Here is an 18,442-nt window from a genome sequence, read left to right as displayed (position 1 = left end):
AAAAATACAAAAAAAATTAGCCAGGCGTGGTGGCAGGCGCCTGTAGTCCCAGCTACTCGGAGAGGCTGAGGCAGGAGAATGGCGTGAACCCGGAAGGTGGAGCTTGCAGTGAGCTGAGATCGTGCCACTGCACTCCAGCCTGGGCGACAGAGCGAGACTCCGTCTCAAAAAAAAAAAAAAAAAAAAGCCAAAAAGATCACGTCCAGTATTTTGCTGCCTCTTGGAGCTCAGAACCAAAGCTACCAGCCCTTGATGGCTGGGACAAAATATAACTCACTCTGTGAAAGATAGAGACAAGGACAATGACCATTCCCAGGCATGGTATAAAACTCTATGTTATACGGGATGAATAGCAAGGGGCCAACACCCAGAAACCACACCACTATGACTCGTCTAGCTACAGTGACTTCAAAGTGTTGCCTATTTATAGCATATTTCCCTATATTATCAAATAAAATGTGGAATACTACATTTTATCAAATCTAAAATACCGCTGGTTGTAATTTGCATAATTATTTTATGAAACACTAAAGAAAAAATGCTGCCAAATAAACTATGACCACCCATCAATAACAAGATGCCTCCCAATTTCAGAGACAAGAAAATGTCAAAACATATGTTTTAGAGTGGACAAATGATGGCACTTTATATTGTGGCATTTTAATCAGATCCTTTCTTGCGAGTACCCCCATAAAAACACCCCATGCGCTATAAATCTGAGGTGTTTGCAATATGTATATGTGACTGCTTTTCTTTTTTTTCATTTTTTTTTTTTTTTTGAGACGGAGTCTGGCTCTGTCACCCAGGCTGGAAGTGCAGTGGTGCAATCTTGGCTCACTGCAAGCTCTGCCGCCCGGGTTCAAGCAATTCTCTGCCTCAGCCTCCTGAGTAGCTGGGCTTACAAGCACCTGCCACCATGCTTGGTTAATTTTTGTATTTTTAATAGAGACGGGGTTTCATCATCTTGGCGAGGCTGGTCTTGAACTCCTGACCTCATGATCCACCCGCCTCGGCCTCCCAAAGTGCTGGGATTATAGGTGTGAGCCAACACGCCTGGCCATGACTCCTTTTCTCTAGTCTCCTATTCCTGGTTCTACTGTCCCCCTGCTGAAGACAAAATATATGACGAAACTTAACTTTAAAAGCCTTTGCAGAGACACTGTCCCTTTTGACCTTCACAGTGACCTCATGGGGAAGAGAGGACAGAAGGAGACCGACCCTAATAAGTTTGGGGCCTTGACCAAGGTCGCACAGCCAGGGATGCAGCAGGACCCTGTGATCCCCAGCTGGTCTTTTTAACCAGAGTACATGGCCCCCCCTTCCAGCTGAATGTGCTGTAAATGTATCAGATGTCCCAAAAGTTTCTCTCCAACAGTCCAAGGTCATCACCTCAGGCTTTAGCAAATCCCAGAGCAGGGATCATGGGAAGGACGGTGCATTTTCAGGTACACCTCCTCTTCCCAGTTCAAAGGACCCTGCCGCACAGGCCACATGTCAGGAGAGAGTGGAGGGTCTGCCTGAGGAGCCCCAGAGCGGGGGGCTCTAGGTGGCAGCTGGGGCCAGTCCCTGAGTTTTCATCACTCACTTCCTATTGCCACATCTGACACAAGATCCTGGGTGCAAACAGCCAGCTGGAGCTGGAACATCAGGTTGTGCAGATCCAGAATTCACTGTCACCCTTCAGGCAACATGAACAGAGAATCCTGGAGCCCCACGCAGAACTGGAAGGACCTGAGGCCTGGCCGAGGGAGGCCAGGGAAGCCGGCGCTGCGCTGACCTGGCAGGAGGGTGGGGCAGTTCCCTGATGGCTCTGCTGCCCTTGACCCTCACCCAGCCCTGGCCCCAAGCTAATTAATTTCAAAGATGATCACTTAAAAATACTCAAGGTGAGAAAGAAAATGGGCCTCCTCTTCAGAGGATGATGAAAGCCCTCAGTATCTAAAGCAACCAGTCCGAAGCCAAAAAGGTTCATGGCCTTGGCCCAGCAGAAGCCCTGAGGGAGCTGGGCGCTGAGCCTGGGTTTTGGTTTTTGTTTTTTGTTTCGTGAGCACAATGAGGGTAGCAAGGCTGACCTCATGGGTCTGTGGTGAAGAACAAAGAGAACAGCTACTGGTACAAGCCAGGTAGATACACTTAATGAACACAATCTAATAGCAGTGTCATGTGTGGGTCCTGCCCACACGGAGGGCTTCATAAGCCCCCAGCCCATTCCAGGGACACACGCACACACTATACACACACATATGTACACACACACTCATATGCACGCACGCACATATACACACTCACAAGTACGCACACGCATGCTCACAGCCTAGGCGATATGTCTTTACCTGTCTGCTTCTGACACCAGGGCAATGCGGCCATAGTCCCAGAATCTTCTTCTTATAATAGAAAACACCAAGATTAAGAACTAAAAACAGAAAAGAAACCAAGTAAAAGCATATTGGATGGCTTCTCATTAGAAGACACAGCGGTCTCAGGGGTAAAGCCTACCTGCCCGCACTCCACAGGGCTAGAAGGAAAACACCCAGGCCCAGAGAGGGCACTGAGCTGCCCAAGGCCACACAGCTCAGTAGCCTGGATGCTTTGCTCACCCCCTTCACCAGCTCCTGCCACCTGTGCCCACGCCACCAAGGCTGTCAGCGCTGATGCCAAGCTTGCCTGGAGCCTGCCTAGTTCTGCACGTCAGCCCTGCCTCTTGCTCTCAAGGCAGCGGTGACACCACAAGGCCCAGTCTCGGGCCCTGCTCTGCCTTCAGTGGCCCCTGAGCAGGCAGGTAAGGTCTGGCCCCAGAGCAGCCCCAGGAACCAGCGTCCTTCTTCACTTTACAGAAAATTTCTTTTCCTTTTTTTTTTTTTTTTTTGAGATGGAGTCTCGCTCCGTCACCCAGGCTGGAGTGCAGTGACACAATCTCGGCTCACTGCAACTTCCCCTCCCGGGTTCAAGCAATTCTTGTGCCTCAGCCTCCAGAGTAGCTGGGACTACAGGTGCCCGCCACCACGCCCAGCTAATTTTTGTATTTTAGTAGAGACAGGGTTTCACCATATTGGTCAGGCTGGTCTCGAACTCCTGACTTCAGGTGATCCACCTGCCTCAGCCTCCCAAAGTGCTGGGATTACAAGCGTGAGCCACCATGCTGGCCAGAAAATTTCATTTTAAATTACAGAACCAAGGTAGCAGAGCCTCCCCAGGCTGAGCCAGAAATGGTCAGATTTTTCCTCTGAGTTTGGTTCCCCTGAAGGCAGGCCCCGCAGGCCCTGCAATCCCCCGGCACAGAGCATGCATGCAGGCAGCAAGACCCCACGAGAACCTGTGCTCGGGCTGGCTTGGCCTCCTTAAGCTGGGACACCTCAGCAAGCTTGTGTCCAATGGCAACCTCAGGGCTGGACTAAGCCGGTTAGCTCTAGACATCTGTACACTCTAGACTGTCCTCACTCCCCACAGTCCACCTTGGCAGGCTCCCTGCCACGTTCCTGCCTCTCTTCCCTCCCTAGACAGGGTCCCTGTCTTTGAGGTTCAGGGAGGTAGAGAAATACATCTTAGTAAGCACACCCCTGCCTGCTTTGATCAGAAACAGGGGTTTTGAAGGTAGGCTTTGTTTTCCTAAAGGAAATCCAGAAGACCTGGAACCCCAGAGGCACTGAGTTCTCGTGGAATTTTCTTCAGGTGAATCAGGAAGTTGGTGACATATTTTCAAAGGCAGGTGAGTTGTGTTGTAGGAAAACCACAAAACCTGCTCAGCAGGTGCCTTGCCCTCCCTGTCCACAGCGGCTGCCACCCTGGCCTGTGCAGTGCAGACACTTCCCACAAACCCATGCTCTCCAGGGCCCTCTGGCTCTTATGTGTCCCCCCTCCCCAACCCCCAAAACTTACTGCAATAAAAATCCACCCCTGGCCAGGCACCGTGGCTCACTCCTGTAATCCCAGCACTTTGGGAGGCCAAGGCTGGTGAACCGCTTGAGCTCAGGAGTTTGAGACCAGCCTAGGCAACATGGTATGAAACCCCATCTCCACCAAAAATACAAAAATAAGCCAGACACGGTGGCATGTGCTTGTAGTCCCAGCTATGCAGGAGGCTGAGGTAGGAGGATTGTTTGAGCCCAGGAGGAGGAAGTCGAAGTGAACTGTGATTATGCCACTGTACTTCAGCCTGGGTGACAGAGTGAGACCTTGTCTCAAAAAAAAAAAAAAAAAAATTCACCTTCGGCAGCACACTCCAATAGAGAGTGACTCTCTTCTCAACCAACACTGCTGCAACAATACCCAGCCAGCCCACCTAGGGTCCCTGCCCAGGCCCCTTCTCTGTACTCCTCACCTTGGCCAAACTCTCCACACCCTGAAGACCCAGGACCACCCTCCTCTAATCCCACCAACTCTGAAATCCACCCCCACACCCCTGCCCACTCCTCCCTGCTACCCTAAGCCACCCTCCCCATGTTCCCCACCCAAGCTTAGTCTCCAGCTCCAAGCAGTCCGAGAATGTTTACTCCATCAGAGCCATCTGCCCCCTTCACTCAGATGGTCTCTACTACATGTTAGGAGATAGCATCAAGAGGCACTGGCCAGCCCATGGCATTTGTGAAAAGAAGGGGTACTTTAACCCCAATAAATCTCAGCCAGCAAACGTTGAGTCTGCATAAGGAAGAACAATGACATATTTCAAATTGGAGGCATCTTTGTGAACACGGAGATCTACGTTAAAGAAAGGCCACCTGCTGAAGGTACGCTCTAAGAATCAGCTTCTAATTCTTTTTTTTTTTTTTTTTTTGAGACAGCGTCTCGCTCTTCTTGCACAGGCTGGAGTGCAGTGGCGTGATCTCGGCTCATTGCAACTTTGCCTCCCAGGTTCAAGCAATTCTCCTGCCTCGGACTCTAGAGTAGCAGGGATTATAGGCGCCTACCACCAAACCCAGCTAATTTTTTGTATTTTTAGTAGAGACAGGGTTTCACCATGTTAGCCAGGCTGGTCTCGAACTCCTGACCTCAGGCAATCTACTCGCCTCAGCCTCCCAAAGTACTGGGATTACAGGCATGAGCCACTGTACCTGGCCCGGCTTCTGATTCTTTAAAAACCCCAGGGACGCCAGAGGGGAACAGGAGGTGACACTTGGGAATTGCAGCTGCTCTATTCTAGTCCATACTCTCCGTTCACATGTCTCAGCCCCTTGAGATGACCCTTGCCAAGGGCCTTAAAGATATAACAGGCTGAGAGCTCCGCAATCATGGTAACAATCACGGGCATAGCTATGTGAGTATTCTGGCCTTATCCAAACTCCAAAATTCTCTGAGGTAGGAATTATCATCTCCATTTCCAGAGCAGAAAGGGGAGGTGCACAGAAGCTATGTAACACGCCAAAGTCACAGAGCTGGTAAGCAGCAGAGTTGGGATTTAAACCCAGCTATGTCTGACTTCTCATCTAAGTTTCCCAGAAGGCCCTGGGTGGGGGATTTAAATAAATAACTGAGGCAGTGGACACGACTCATGAGGGCTCTCACCAGGAAGCAGCTGACATCTATGAGCAGGACAGTGGGGATGCCACCAAAGGTGACCCCCTGGAGCACGGTGCTGTTTTTGGCCGAGTTGTAGCAATAGGAGTCGTTGGGCCGGTCCCCGAGGCCCAGCTGCTCCCTGATGGACACCGCCTTGGACTGCCACAGCTCCAGGAATGGGGAGTCCGTCATCGTGCCTGTCTTCCCTGGAGCACAGGACAACAGGACAAGGCAGATGTTCAGGGCTCAAATTTCTTGCAGGTTCCCACCAGTGCTGGCGGAGCCAAAGGTGGGCATTTTCCCCGGGACTGGTCGGGCACAGGGAGCCAGCAGCAAGGAGTACGGGAGAGCCAGACATTGGACCTCTGCGTGCCTGGCAGTGTCCACAGAGAATGGCTCCATTATGGGACAATCTCGGGGGATCAGATGGTCACAGTGGATGGCTCATCCAGGACACAGTGGGCAGATCCCCAGAGGGGGCGACATGGAGCAAGGGAGGGACAGAGTTGCCGCAGCTGCTGGCTTAAGGAGTCCTAAAGTTCCTCTAGCCTCAAGGGCTCATGTTGGGAAAGTCACTCCTGCAGAAGCCACTAGCAGATCTAGAGTACAGGCAGGGGAGAGGGAGAAAGGCACACAAAGGCAGGAAGCGGAAAACGCAGGGATAAACAAATGGGGAAGAAGGGAACATCCAAGTATTCACGATGGTCCATCCACGAGCCACAGACAACACCTCACTCTCACTGCTCACAGAATGTCAGGGCTGGGACCTCAGAGATGGGTCCATCTGCTATACTTGGAAACCAAACCTCAGAGGTTTAATAACTTGCCCCAAGGTAAGGTTAAGGGGCTGTTCAGGGCAGAATTGAATCCCAAACCCAATGTCCTGACTCTCAGATGCTAGTTCTCTTTTTACTTTGCCACAGAGGAGAAAGCAAAGGGGGTGGTCTAGGGTAGGGATGGGGAGGGAGTCAGGAGTCCCAGGGCCTCCTCAGGGACCTCTGGGTCCCCCAGCTCCGCTCTTTCACACACACATAACCCTCCTGGGTACCATCAGTCTAACTGCAAGGCCCAGCATTTCCAAAGCAAACACTGCTCCAGGCTGGGTTGTTGACCTTCCCTTCCTGAGGCTCCTGGTGCCCCTGGTGAAGCTAATAGAAATCTCCAGTGTCTGTCCCCTGACCCCAGAGGCCCGGGAGTTAGTGTCCAAGTTCTCATGCTGTGGCTGAACGGCCAGAACACATATTCAGCCTGGACTTAAGATCCCACCTGGCCAAATCTGGTAAATCTAGAATTCCCAGGGGATGTTTCTGCTACGTCTGGTGCTTCTAGCTGTTACAGGGACAAAGATCTTGAGAACAAGAAGAAAAGATACAGAGAACCCAAACAGATGTTTAGATACCAGTAGTGCTGGTGAGGTGTGTATGTTGGGTAACCCCTAGGCCTGCAGTGCTGGGGACAATCACACATGGACACCTACACACACACACACACACACACACACACACGAAGCACAGGAAGGGTGAATGAGTGGAAAGCCCAAGAGCATGGGAGCATCCCACAGAGAGCCAAGTCACTTTCTCAACCTTCTAAGAGACTTGGCAATGGCTGGAGGTAGTGGGGGTTGTGATGCCAGAGTCATGGGGCTGCTGGCTCTGAACAGAGTGTCACAGGAGTGACCTCTGGAACACAGATGTTCTTGGCTTCCCTTTAAAACCCCCTAGTGGCACCACCCAATGGAACACTCCAGCCCAACACTTTGAGGCCACCACCTACCCCTCCTCCTTCCTGTCCTCACACTTACCAGACACTAGGGGAAGGAAGGACTGTGGATGGGCCCGTTAGAGAGGTCCTCAGTTGGAGCGGTCTCTGGCAAGGGCAAAAGCAGCCCCGGCCACCTCCCAAGCTGCCAAGGGCCAGGCCTCAGGCCTAACACTCATATCCTGCAGGGCTTTCCTGACCAGCGAGTCCTGGGGCACCAGCCTGTAGACTTTCCTGAAGGATCAGACACCCAGCATCGCATGGGAGCCACCCTTTTCCAGTGTAGGGGTCTGGATGGAAACCCTCCAGCACACACCCGTGTATGCATGCTGCCCATATGGAGCTTTAGGTTCTGCCCAGTGGGCTCCCTCCTGCCTGGATCTCTCCCCAAATTCCCAGAACTGGTTCTCCATCCGCCAGTGCTCCTCTGTGCGACCCTACTCCTCCTTCCTCGGCCAGCACCACCTGTGGCCCCAGCCTCTGTCCTCTTTGCCAATGGCTCAAGGACCTGCTGGGGGCTAGGGGAGCAGCCCTCTCCCACAGAAACCCTGGAGGCTATGGGCTCACGGTAGGGCCCCAAGCAAAGGACTTCACCTGGGCCCCAAGGGCTAGTGCTACTGGGGAGGCTCCCCACGGTTCCCCAAGAGCTAGAATCAAGAAAAGGGAACACAGCAGCATGAACAAGGAAGGCTTGAAAAGTGAAGTGGAAAGAAAAAACATTCCCATAAAATGCTCACAGAGGGAGCATTGTCCCTGGAAAGGGGAGGGTGCTGTGGTGGTGCTGGGAGTGGCATACCCTCGCCAGTGCTTCAGAGAAGGAGAGAGGCCTCCACGGAGGGAAATACCTGCGGCTCCTCTTCCCCCTCCCTCCAGCCCCAGTCATGCCTCTAAGTCACTTGTCTCTTGCCAAATAGGCTTCCCAGGGTGGTTTGACAAAGTTTGATAAGAACTCAGGGAGGTGGCTAGCAAATACTATCAGCCTGAGATGGAGGTAAGGTCAGGTGGCCAGTCCTGTCTGCCCTCTCCGATGAGCACCCAGGTTAGGGCACAGCTCTGGGGACTCACAGTCTCTCTCAGACCTTTCAGCTCAGTCTCAGCCTGTCCCTGCCCATTAGACACATAAAGTCCAGATCCCCCTGAAACAGCTCCCTCCCTCTGGCTCTCAATGGGACAGCTCCTCTGCATCTTCACAAACAGGCACGCTCTGCGCGGGCAGCTGGGAACACAGACACCATGGGACAGTGCTGCCAGGCTGAGGAGAAGGCAGGGGGAGGGGAGCACCCAGCTGGGAGCTGTAGAGAGGAGGCCAAACCAGCAGCTAGGCACTGTGGTTGCAGTGGCACTGCCTGGCTGAGAACCCCTGGCAATATTCAGTCATCCTAGATGTATGTGAATGCCTAGCACTTACTTACCTGTGCCTTCCAGAAATTCTCCATTCATCCCCTTATTCCTACTCAATATGCTGAGGGTAGGAAAGCCAAGAGTTACTGCTGAGGCCCAAGAGCCAGAGTGGGCAGCAGGTGACTTCAAGCTCCCAACCCCATGTGCAGGCAAGTGTCTGATTGTGGCCAGTGGGAGAGGGCTAAATCCAACAGCTGGTCTAAACTTGCCAAAGTAACCTACCTATGCTAACCCACTGCCAGTCTCCATTGGCAGCAAGGACTGGCCTGGTGGCCAACTTGACAAGCTCTAGAAATACCAGCAGAATGTTGCAGGAAGTATATGGATATTGTTCGTTCTTGCAAGAAGGCCCATACAAATTCAGGGTAATTTTATCATCACCAAATCTTTCAATCCTGTGATGACGATAGCAAAACTACAAGCAGCTCCAGGCCTTCTGCCTCAGGAGCTAACTCTGGTCTTTCAGATGCAGAATAAGGTTGCAAAGTAAAGTACAAACTTCTCCTTATGGCAATACCAAACAGGACCCAGTAACCTGGACAACTGTTTACCTCTACCCTGGAGCACAAAGGAAATGACACAGCCCCTGGCTGAAACCAGAGGCAGTGTGGCTCAGGGATTTTGTGAGCAGGCTCTGGAGTTAGGGTCTCAGCACCACGCAGTTCAGACAAGCAGCCTAACCACTCTGTGCCTTGGCTAATGCGAGTGATGAGAGTGATGACTTTCACGGGGCTGTTGGGAGGCACAGATCCCAAACAACACCTGTAAAGCACTTAGCCCAGGACCTGGCCCTAGCAAGCAATTAGAAGCTGTTTGCCTTTATTTTAAGTCGCCCCTCCAGCTAATGGGAAACACAAGGGCAGGACCCCACCTGACGTCTTCTCTGTTAGAGCCCAATGAACAGCTAGGAGAGACCTTTGCCCCCACACTAAACAAAGGAGAGGGGCGTGTGAAGGGAAAAGGAGCCTCGGCTTCCCTTCATATACCCCTGAAGGCACAGCAGACTTGAGGATGACCTGACAGGTGTTAAGGGAGAGTCAGTAGGTCCACTACGCTGTCCACCCCTGCCGTTGAAGAGGTCACCACCTGCCTAAGGCTGAATGACCAAGGCCCCTCCAGGGCCTCAGGTAGCTAGTCTTATCAGGTGCTGGAACCTCTGCGGATTTGGTTTCTTAGCAGAGCTCGCCTCACCCTTTCCGCCCCCGCCCTTCCCCCCAGTCCCCGAGTCCCCAGCCTCCCTCCTCAGGTCTCTGCCAAGGCTGCAGGAAGTGGTCACTCAGGGACAGCCCGAGAGTGGCCTCTGCCTTCCTGGCGTCAGGAGACTCGGACGCCTGGCCCTTTGCCAGCCCGGCCTCGTATAGGGTCAGAGGAGCCCACAGCTGCGCTCCTAGTTAGGTGGGAGGTCGGACTCCGCCGACAAATCCCAAAGAGAGGGGTGGGGAAGAAGGAGGTACCAGCTCTGAAAGTGAGAAGCCGGAGAGGGAAGTCCTGAAAAGCCGCCAGGAAGTCCCGAGGAGCGCAGGGCTGGAATGGGGGCGCGGCGTCCCCTGCCCAAACCCTCTCTCCTCCCACCCAATCCCGCGTCGTCACTCCCTGCTTGGGGTCCGGGGCTTTGGGGTCTGCGGAGGCTGGGAGCCGTTCCGGAACCGGACACTTGGCGCGCACCCCGACGTGGACCCGGCCCCGCACGTCCCAGGAAAGGCAGAGGGCGCATTTCCCCTCCTCACGCCCCTTGTCCCCTGTACCTGCGGCGGCGGCGTGTCTGGCGGGACCCAGCCGCGCGGGGCGTGTTCCGACCACTTAAAAGTTACAAAGTGAAACTCTGGCGCCTCCTGCACATGCGCAGAGCTGCGGCCACCGCTTGCCCAATTTGGAGCCTTGGCCCGCGCCGGCGCGAGCCTGGACGCAGCCGACTGCGCCTCCCGCGGTGGCCGTCGGCGGTCCTCCGCCCCGGCCTGGCCTCCTGGTCGCCGCTCAGCCCCGCAGCTCCTCCCAGAGGTCTGCAAGCCCCGGACCGGCCAGCTCACGTCCATGCTCCAAGAAGGGATCCGCCGGGGCGCACCCTCTTCCGTCCCTCGGCACGAGCCCAGTCTCTGGACGCCTCCGGGAGACCTGGGCCAGGCACAGGCTGGTCGCAGCGCAGGGAGAGCATCTGCAAACGTTGGTCCCTGTAGTGCTTTGAATTTCCCCGAAGAGCTCTTAGACCCGCCCCGGGAGAGTGGGGATGGCGGGGTGGTAGCCTGGGGAGCTCAGCAGGATTCAGCCCGCACCTCGGCTCTGGGCAGTCGGGGACCGCGCGGAGCGCCCTGCGAGAGGCCGCGGCTCCCCCGCCGCTGTAGAAGGCCGGACCGTGAAAGCCCGGAGGGTCTCCGTTCGGGCAAAAATGTAGGGGCGGGTCGCAGCATTTCCAACGCTCCCTGGGGCCAAGTCCATTACTGCCCGAGCCAGGGCCGCCAAGGGCACCAACTCCAGCCCAGCTCCGAGAGCGCAGCATGCCTCCAGGCCCGGAGCCAGATGTTTCCAGGGAGCCGGTGGCCTCCACAACTGGACCGCAAGCTCGCGAGGGCAGAGCCGGCTCGCCGCGCCAGGGACTGCTGGGCGCTGCGCAGGAAGCGAGGCTGGGTTCGGGGAGGACAGCGCGCCCTGGGAATCAAGGAGCAAACCACCCCCTCCGCAGGCCCGTTTCCCTATCTGTGAAATGAGTAGCTGGACCAAAGCTTCCTCTCAGGTCCCTTCCAGCACCAAACCTCTGAGCTCTGAGCAGTCCTCACCCCACATGCATGGCTTTGCAGGTTCTCCGACCTCTCTTCCATTTCTGAGCTTTCATCTTTTTCTGTAACGGTATAAAAATATCCTCCTTAGGGCCGGGCGCGGTGGCTCATGCCTGTAATACCAGCACTTTGGGAGGCCGAGGCGGGCGGATCACCTGAGGTCGGGAGTTCGAGACCAGCCTGACCAGCATGGAGAAACCCCATCTCTACTAAAAATACAAAGTTAGCCGAGCATGGTGGCACATGCCTGTAATCCCAGCTACTCAGTAGGCTGAGGCAGGAGAATCTCTTGAACCTGGGAGGCGGAGGTTGCGGTGAGCCAAGATCTTGCCATTGAACTCCAGCCTGGGCAAACAGCGAAACTCCGTCTCGAAAAAAGAAATCCTCCTTACCTCCCTGTCGCTGATTCTAGCGCCAGTCTGTGGCTATCCAGGGGTGGGGCAGGGAGCGTCTCTTCCTGCCTCTCTCAGTTCTTTTCTGTCCCATCTGGCTTTCCCCTTCTCTCCCCAAACCTCTAGCCACTAGTTATTTTCCAGGGTTTTTCCTCTGTGCCCCCCAAGTATCATCTCTGCCCTTGTCCCTCCATAGCTGCGCCTGGCCATCCCTCCTCCCCGCTCTCTTACCTGCACATCTAACCGTCTGCAGAGTCCTGGGTGTGGCCCCTGGACTCCCCATTGGCTCCTTAGACTGTCCCTGTCCAATCTTCCTTCCACTCCCCACTCCTGCACCCGCCTGTCCTCCTTCCTTCCTCAATGAATGGTGCCCCCACCTGTCTGGTCTGTGCCATGGGTCCAGGCAAGTCCAAGGTTCAGGTCTTGGTAATTAGAATGCTGGAGCCACTGACAAAGATTTCGGAGAGAGAAAGGATTTCTAAATTTGTTCTTGAGTAGGTTAAGGTTGTTTCAAAATCAAGAGAAGGCCTTGATGGATCGAAATGTGAGTTGAGATAGCCACAGCCTTTGTTATGTCAGTTGTGTGAAGTGCTTGTAAAATCACTATTTTATTTTATTTTTAAATTTTTAATTAATTAATTATTTACTTATTGAGACAGATTCTCACTCTCTCACCCAGGCTGTAGTGCAGTGGTGTACTCTCGGCTCACTGCAACCTCCACCTGGCTTCAAGCGATTCTCCTGCCTCAGCCTCCCAAGTAGCTGGGATTACAGGCATGTGCCACCATACTCGGCTAATTTTATACTTTTAGTAGAGATGGGGTTTCTCTGTGTTGGTGAGGCTGGTCTCAAACTCCCAACCTTAGGTGATCCTCAGGATTACAGACGTGAGCCACCGCGCCCAGCTGCACAGCTCTTATAGCTATAAATTCCAGATCCTCTGAAGCTTTATTTTCTTCTCTAAGTATAGATGATAATTTTGATCACAGATTTTATTTTGATGCAAGTGGGATTGGAATAAAGCCCAATCACTATGCCCAGGAAAGTCAAAGTGTCAAGAACAAAAAAATTTCTGTATTGGCCGGGCGCGGTGGCTCACACCTGTAATCCCAGCACTTTGGGAGGCCAAGGTGGGCGGATCATGAGGTCAGGAGATCGAGACCATCCTGGCTAACATGGTGAAACCCCATCTCTACTAAAAATACAAAAAAAATTAGCCGGGCGTGGTGATGGGTGCCTGTAGTCCCAGCTACTCTGGAGGCTGAGGCAGGAGAATGGCGTGAACCCAGGAGGCGGAGCTTGCAGTAAGCCAAGATCGCACCACTGCACTCCAGCCTTAGTCTCAAAAAAAAAAAAAAAAAGAAATTTCTGTATCAATTCTGGGAGGACGGGTACCATATATACTAGAATCAGAATGCATTTTATTTTTATTTTTGAGACAGAATCTCGCTCTATTGCCCAGGCTGGAGTGCAGTGGTGCGATCTCAGCTTACTGCAACCTCTGCCTCCTGGGTTTAAGCCATTCTCATGCCTCAGCCTCCCGAGTAGCTGGAATTACAGGCGCACACCACCATGCCCAGCTAATTTTTGTATTTTTAGTAGAAATGCAGTCTCACCATGTTGGCCAGGCTGGTCTTGAACTCCTGACCTCAAGTGATCTGCCCACCTCAGCCTCCCAAAGTGCTGGGATTACAGAAGTGAGCCCTTGTGCTGGCCCTGAAAGCATTTTAATCCTAGTTTCCTGTATTACTTAACCAAGATCTTTGCCAAGTCTTCGCCAACTCAAGCTCTTTCCTTAGTTTTACAGTCAGGTTGACCTAATCTCTGTAGAACTTTCTGCTCCTTCCTCAATTTGCAGAGCTTTGATTAAAATGGAAAATTACAGCTGGGCGCAGTGGCTCATGCCTGTAATCCCAGCCCTTTGGGAGGCTGAGGCTGCTGAATGACTTGAGGTCAGGAGTTCCAGACCAGCCTGGGCAACATGGCAAAACCGCATCTCTACTAAAAATACAAAAAATTAGGCCGGGTGCAGTGGCTCACGCCTGTAATCCCAGCACTTTGGAAGGCCGAGGAGGGCAGATCACGAGGTCATGAGATCGAGACCATCCTGGCTAACACAGTGAAACCCCGTCTCTACTAAAAAATACAAAAAATTAGCCAGGCATGGTGGCGGGCACCTGTAGTCCCAGCTACTCGGGAGGCTGAGGCAGGAGAATGGCGTGAACCCGGGAGGCAGAGCTTGCAGTGAGCCAAGATAGCGCCACTGTACTCCAGCCTGGGCGACAGAGCGAGACTCTGTCTCAAAATAATAATAATAAAAATACAAAAAATTAGCCTGGTGTGGTGGTACATGCCTGTAATCCCAGTTACTCAAGATGCTGAGGCATGAGAATCGCTTGAACCTGGAAGGCGGAGGCTGCAGTGAGCCGAGATTGGGCCACTGCACTCCCGCCTGGGTGACAGAGTGAGACTCCGTCTCAAAAATAATTAATTAAAATAAAATAGAAAATTACAAAATTACAGAATAAAATGTGTTTTATTCATGTTTTACAAAGTCTTTATTATCTGGATTGGGGATGCACAACCCACACTTAACCCCAGGTCTTAGGTCCAGAGTGGTGGTGGAGGAGTTTAGCCCAGATCCAGTGACAGGACAAGTAAACAATGACACATTGGGGTTTCTGCCCTCAGGTTACAGTATCTCCACATGTAAGTGCTTAGAATATAGTGCAGTGAATAATAAGAATAGAGAAAACTGAGCAAGGGCTTTCCAGTGGCCAAGGATTCTCATTCCTGAGAAGCAAAAATTAGGTGAGGTAACTTGTCAGAGGAAGCAAATTCAGGGCTCACTAGAGAGCACAGAGCACTTGTCAATCAGCAGTTCAGTCATTGCTAGCTCTCCTGGTACCCTAGAACACTTCAGAAACACACACAAGTCAAGTCCTTCGGTGGCTACACTAGGCGCCTACGGCTGGAGCTCCTTGGCACGAGTGCCCCATCCGAGGCACAGCTGCACTTCTGCACCCTCATGTTAGGCAGGCTGACCACCTGGGGCCTGGTCTTGCCTCCCTCCTTGATGCTGACGATCATGGGCAGTGAGGCAGTCTCTGAGGCGACGCACTGTCGAGGCCCCAGAAACGGCCACTTGAAGGCCAGGGCTGCTGGGGGCTGCTGGCAGGTGCCCACACACTCATAAGCCAGGAAGCCCGGGGGCTCCAGCACCCAGTTCTCAGCCCACTTCATGCCCTGCAGGTCAATATACATCTCCTGGCGGCAGCAGCGGGTGCCCTCAGTCATGGGTGCTTCAGGGTCACAGTCACCCTGAGCTCTGTGTGGGCAAAGAGAGCAGGGTCAGCGGTCAGCTGGGAGGGCTGAGGTCAGAGGGCATCTGGGATGGAGATTTATGATCCACCTCTCAACTTCAAAAAGCTGGATGTTTGTGATATACTATGGACAGCTAGAAATAACTTGAAAATTAATAACCGATATTTACTGAGGATCTCCTAAGAGTCAGAGGAAGAATTGTATACATTGTCTCATTCATTCCCACAGCACTCTGAAAAGTTGTCCATTTCAAAATAAATTTAATTGCCTGTCTCTTTATTCTGGCTTACCAGTTTGACCCTCAGCACCTACCCATAGTCCCCAAGGTCCAGGGTGTGCAGCTCCAGCTGGGGCTCCCCAAGCCCGACCGGCGCCCCCTGCGAGGCAAACCGGACCAGCTTGTGGGCGCCTGACGCCAGCGGGCCCAGATGCTCCCTCTGCACCGACACCTGTAGCAGCAGCGGCTGTCGGGGCCGGCTCAGCTGCTGCCAGAAGTTCACGGCCTCGGTCACGTCGAAGGCCTTCCAGCCGCTCTCGTGGACGGACACCAGCCTGAGACATGACACAGAGACCCAGCGCCGCTTGAGGGCGGAGACTGGGACGGGCCCCGAGGACCCTGCGCCGTCCCCCGCGTCCCCGCCCCCAAGCCGGGCGAGCAGCCCCCTCCCCCTGCCCTGCGCACCCGCGCGACCCCCACCTGGAGTCGATGAGGGAGGTGCGGTTGGAGCCGTCGTCGCGGACGCGCAACCACTCGACGGTCACCCGGGCCCGGGCGCTGCGCGGGGACAGCCGCCCGTGCCTGTGCAGCGCGGCCTTGGGGACTGGCTCCTGGAAGAGCCGCAGCACGGCCTGCACCAGCTCGCTATTGGGCGGCAGCCGCTGCTCCATGCTGAACACCAGCAGGTGCGTGCTGGCCTCTGACGCCAGGAACCTGCCGGCCACCTCTGGGGACAAGAGCAGGGTCAGCAGGGCCTCCCCCGACTCCAGCGGAGCTCTGAGGATGGCAGGGCCACTGAGCTGGCAGCCAGGCCAGGAGACACCGGCCCTGTTCTATCTCTGGGGCAAACCTAGTTTACAAATCTCCCTTGGATCTGGGCCTTGTTTAGTAACAATTTCCATCCAGCAGGCAGGGGCGCCTGTGGGACCCTGGCTAGCAAGTTTGCCTCAGCTGAGATGCTGGGAGCAGAATCCTCACCCAGGTGCCTGGCATTGGGTCTAACTCTGGGCACTGAGGAGCTAGGGAGGCGAGAGGCTGCAGGAGGATTCAGGCCCAGCTGCACCCCTGACAGCCAGGTATAACCCAGGTGGTCTGCTTAAGTACAGTATTTTTCAGTTACCCAAACACGCTTCTGTTTACAATGACTCATTTGGATGTTCACAATGCTGGAAGATGGGCAAGACATAGTTATACCCCAGTTCCACGTGAGCAAACGGTTGTGAGGTGATTTTAAAGCAATATGCTCCAAGTAGAACTCAGACCAGAGTGGCAGTATGAAAACAGACCCCCAGAGTCCTGATTGCACGCACCACTGCATGCTGAGGCCCCTCCATCCTCACAGGCCCGGCCCCACCTCACTGTCCCTTAGACCGTGGCCCTCACCCAGCCTCCCACAGACCTCTGCAAGGCCAGGAGCCCTTTGACACCACCGGAGTGGGCACATCTGACCTGCCCCATGGGATCAGGGGCAGCAGGGAGGGAGGGCCTCACCTCGGAAGCTCTGGCTGAACCTCTTTCCGCGGGAGCGGTCCCCGTGGCTGCGCTGCAGCAGGGCCACGTATTGGGCCCTCACGTGGGTGGGGATGACCAGTTCTTCCATGTCGGCCCTGTCCAGGGTAGGCGCCTCTCTGAGCTGCAGCTGCCGCAGCAGGCTGCCCAGGAGCTGCTCCCCGGTCAGGGCCACCCCGGGGCCGGCCAGGGGCAGCACCCAGAGTGCCCAGCAGAGCCACAGGGGCCGCATGGTGCTGTCCTGGAGGAGCAGGAGGCAGAGTGGGGCTGTCCCTTGAGAAGGCTGCAGGAGGGTCTCAGGCAGCTGGATGTGCTGAGAGCCAAGCCTGGGCAGCTTTATAGCCTGGGGTGGAGGGAGGAGGTAGGGAGTAGGGAGGGAAGGAGGGAGGGAGGTCACACCCCTGAGACCTCCTGGGAGCTCACAGCCAGACAGGTCCCTGAGCTGGGAGGAGGGGGCTGTCTAGATAGGGCAAGTCTGTCTGGACTGTGAACAGCTGGCTACAGCTATCTGTACAATGGTCATGAACCCCTGGTGTGGGTTGAGGCCTTACCAGTTAAATTAAAAAGCTCATTTCCTAGAGTAGAGGTGGGGCTCTCATTCTCTGTAAGAGGCTCAGTTCCCCCAGCTGCTGGTAAGTGGACCTAGAGTCTTGTTCCTTGCTGCAACCAAACAATCGACAGGAACCAGAACGCCTCAGGCAACGCCAGGGCTCTCTAAGGGCCAATCCAGTCTGCAGGGATGAGCATCTGGGCCCGTGCTCAGAGGGTCCTGGGGCCTCATGAGATCCTGAGCTGGTGGTCCCCAGTTGTGAAACCAGATTTCCCACTGTTCTGGGTTGACCTTCTTAGGCAAGGGAGCCTAGGAGCATTTAGTTCCAATGGGGTTTTGTCCAAAAAGGAAGGAGCCTCATCCTCTCCCTCATCTCTGCTGTTCACAGAATTAGAGTTTAGAGTTGAAAGGAATATCCAGGCTACCTTCTCCCCCAATTTTTTTTTTCCTTTGAGACAGAGTTTCATTCTTGTTGCCCAGGCTGGAGTGCAATGGCGCAGTCTCAGCTCATGGCAACCTCTCCCAATTTTTGAGCTGAAAAAAAACCAAGGCTCAGAGATGTCAACTTCCCGAAGCTCACAAAGTTAATGATGAATGTTCATATAAAGTCAGGTCTTGTAATTCACAAAGTTCTTGGTACACTCAAATAATTTACAGCCTATGCCCTAAAGGGAGCCAGGTGGTCTCAATCCAGGTGATCAGGTCTAGGCTGGGGCAGCGGGACAATCCACCAAGACAGAGGACCCCTATCCTGAATGTGGATTTGTGAGCTGGTTGAAGAGTTTTGCTGGGGAAATAAAACATTTGAGTGATCAGTCATGGGTAGGGCTACCAGATAAAATACAAGGCACTATTTGGGACATAATTATACCAAAAAAATTATTCATTGTCTACCTGACATTCAAATTTCACCAGAGTCCTGTATTTTTATTTGCTAGATCTGGCAACACTAGCCAGAGGTCAGAAAAATAAAGCAAATGTGGATTGGGAGACTGTTTACAATGGTCTGAAGTGTTGCCAGGAGGGA

General features: G+C 53.8%; 2 protein-coding genes across 3 annotated transcripts in view; both read right to left on the bottom strand.

Moving 5' to 3' along the window:
• The window catches only part of TMEM63A (transmembrane protein 63A), a 37,246-nt gene extending 26,753 nt beyond the window's left edge, over positions 1-10,493 (bottom strand). The window contains exons 1-3 of one of the 2 annotated variants that reach the window (XM_030812805.1): positions 10,398-10,493; positions 5,500-5,699; positions 2,334-2,413 (exon numbers count right to left, since the gene is read on the bottom strand). In XM_030812805.1, the coding sequence (XP_030668665.1) occupies positions 2,334-2,413; positions 5,500-5,685 (266 nt within the window). In that variant the 5' untranslated portion in view covers positions 5,686-5,699; positions 10,398-10,493. Of the gene's footprint in view, positions 1-2,333; positions 2,414-5,499; positions 5,700-7,294; positions 7,486-10,397 lie in introns of those variants that run through there. The other variant, XM_030812806.1, reaches the window with a different exon arrangement.
• A 3,839-nt stretch (positions 10,494-14,332) lies between these two features.
• On the bottom strand, positions 14,333-17,916 carry LOC100597378 (left-right determination factor 1). The gene is made up of 4 exons (XM_003275087.3): positions 16,848-17,916; positions 15,837-16,083; positions 15,452-15,691; positions 14,333-15,143 (listed from the first exon to the last, which is right to left on the bottom strand). Exons 1-4 carry the CDS (start codon positions 17,095-17,097, stop codon positions 14,768-14,770), a joined length of 1,113 nt encoding a protein of 370 aa, XP_003275135.1. The 5' UTR covers positions 17,098-17,916; the 3' UTR covers positions 14,333-14,767.
• Between the last annotated feature and the right edge of the window lie 526 nt (positions 17,917-18,442).

The sequence above is a fragment of the Nomascus leucogenys genome, chromosome 5 (genome assembly GCF_006542625.1).
Source record: "Nomascus leucogenys isolate Asia chromosome 5, Asia_NLE_v1, whole genome shotgun sequence".
NCBI lineage: Eukaryota > Metazoa > Chordata > Mammalia > Primates > Hylobatidae > Nomascus > Nomascus leucogenys.
Note: the sequence above shows the minus strand (reverse complement) of the source record. Positions and strands in the feature narration are given on the sequence as shown.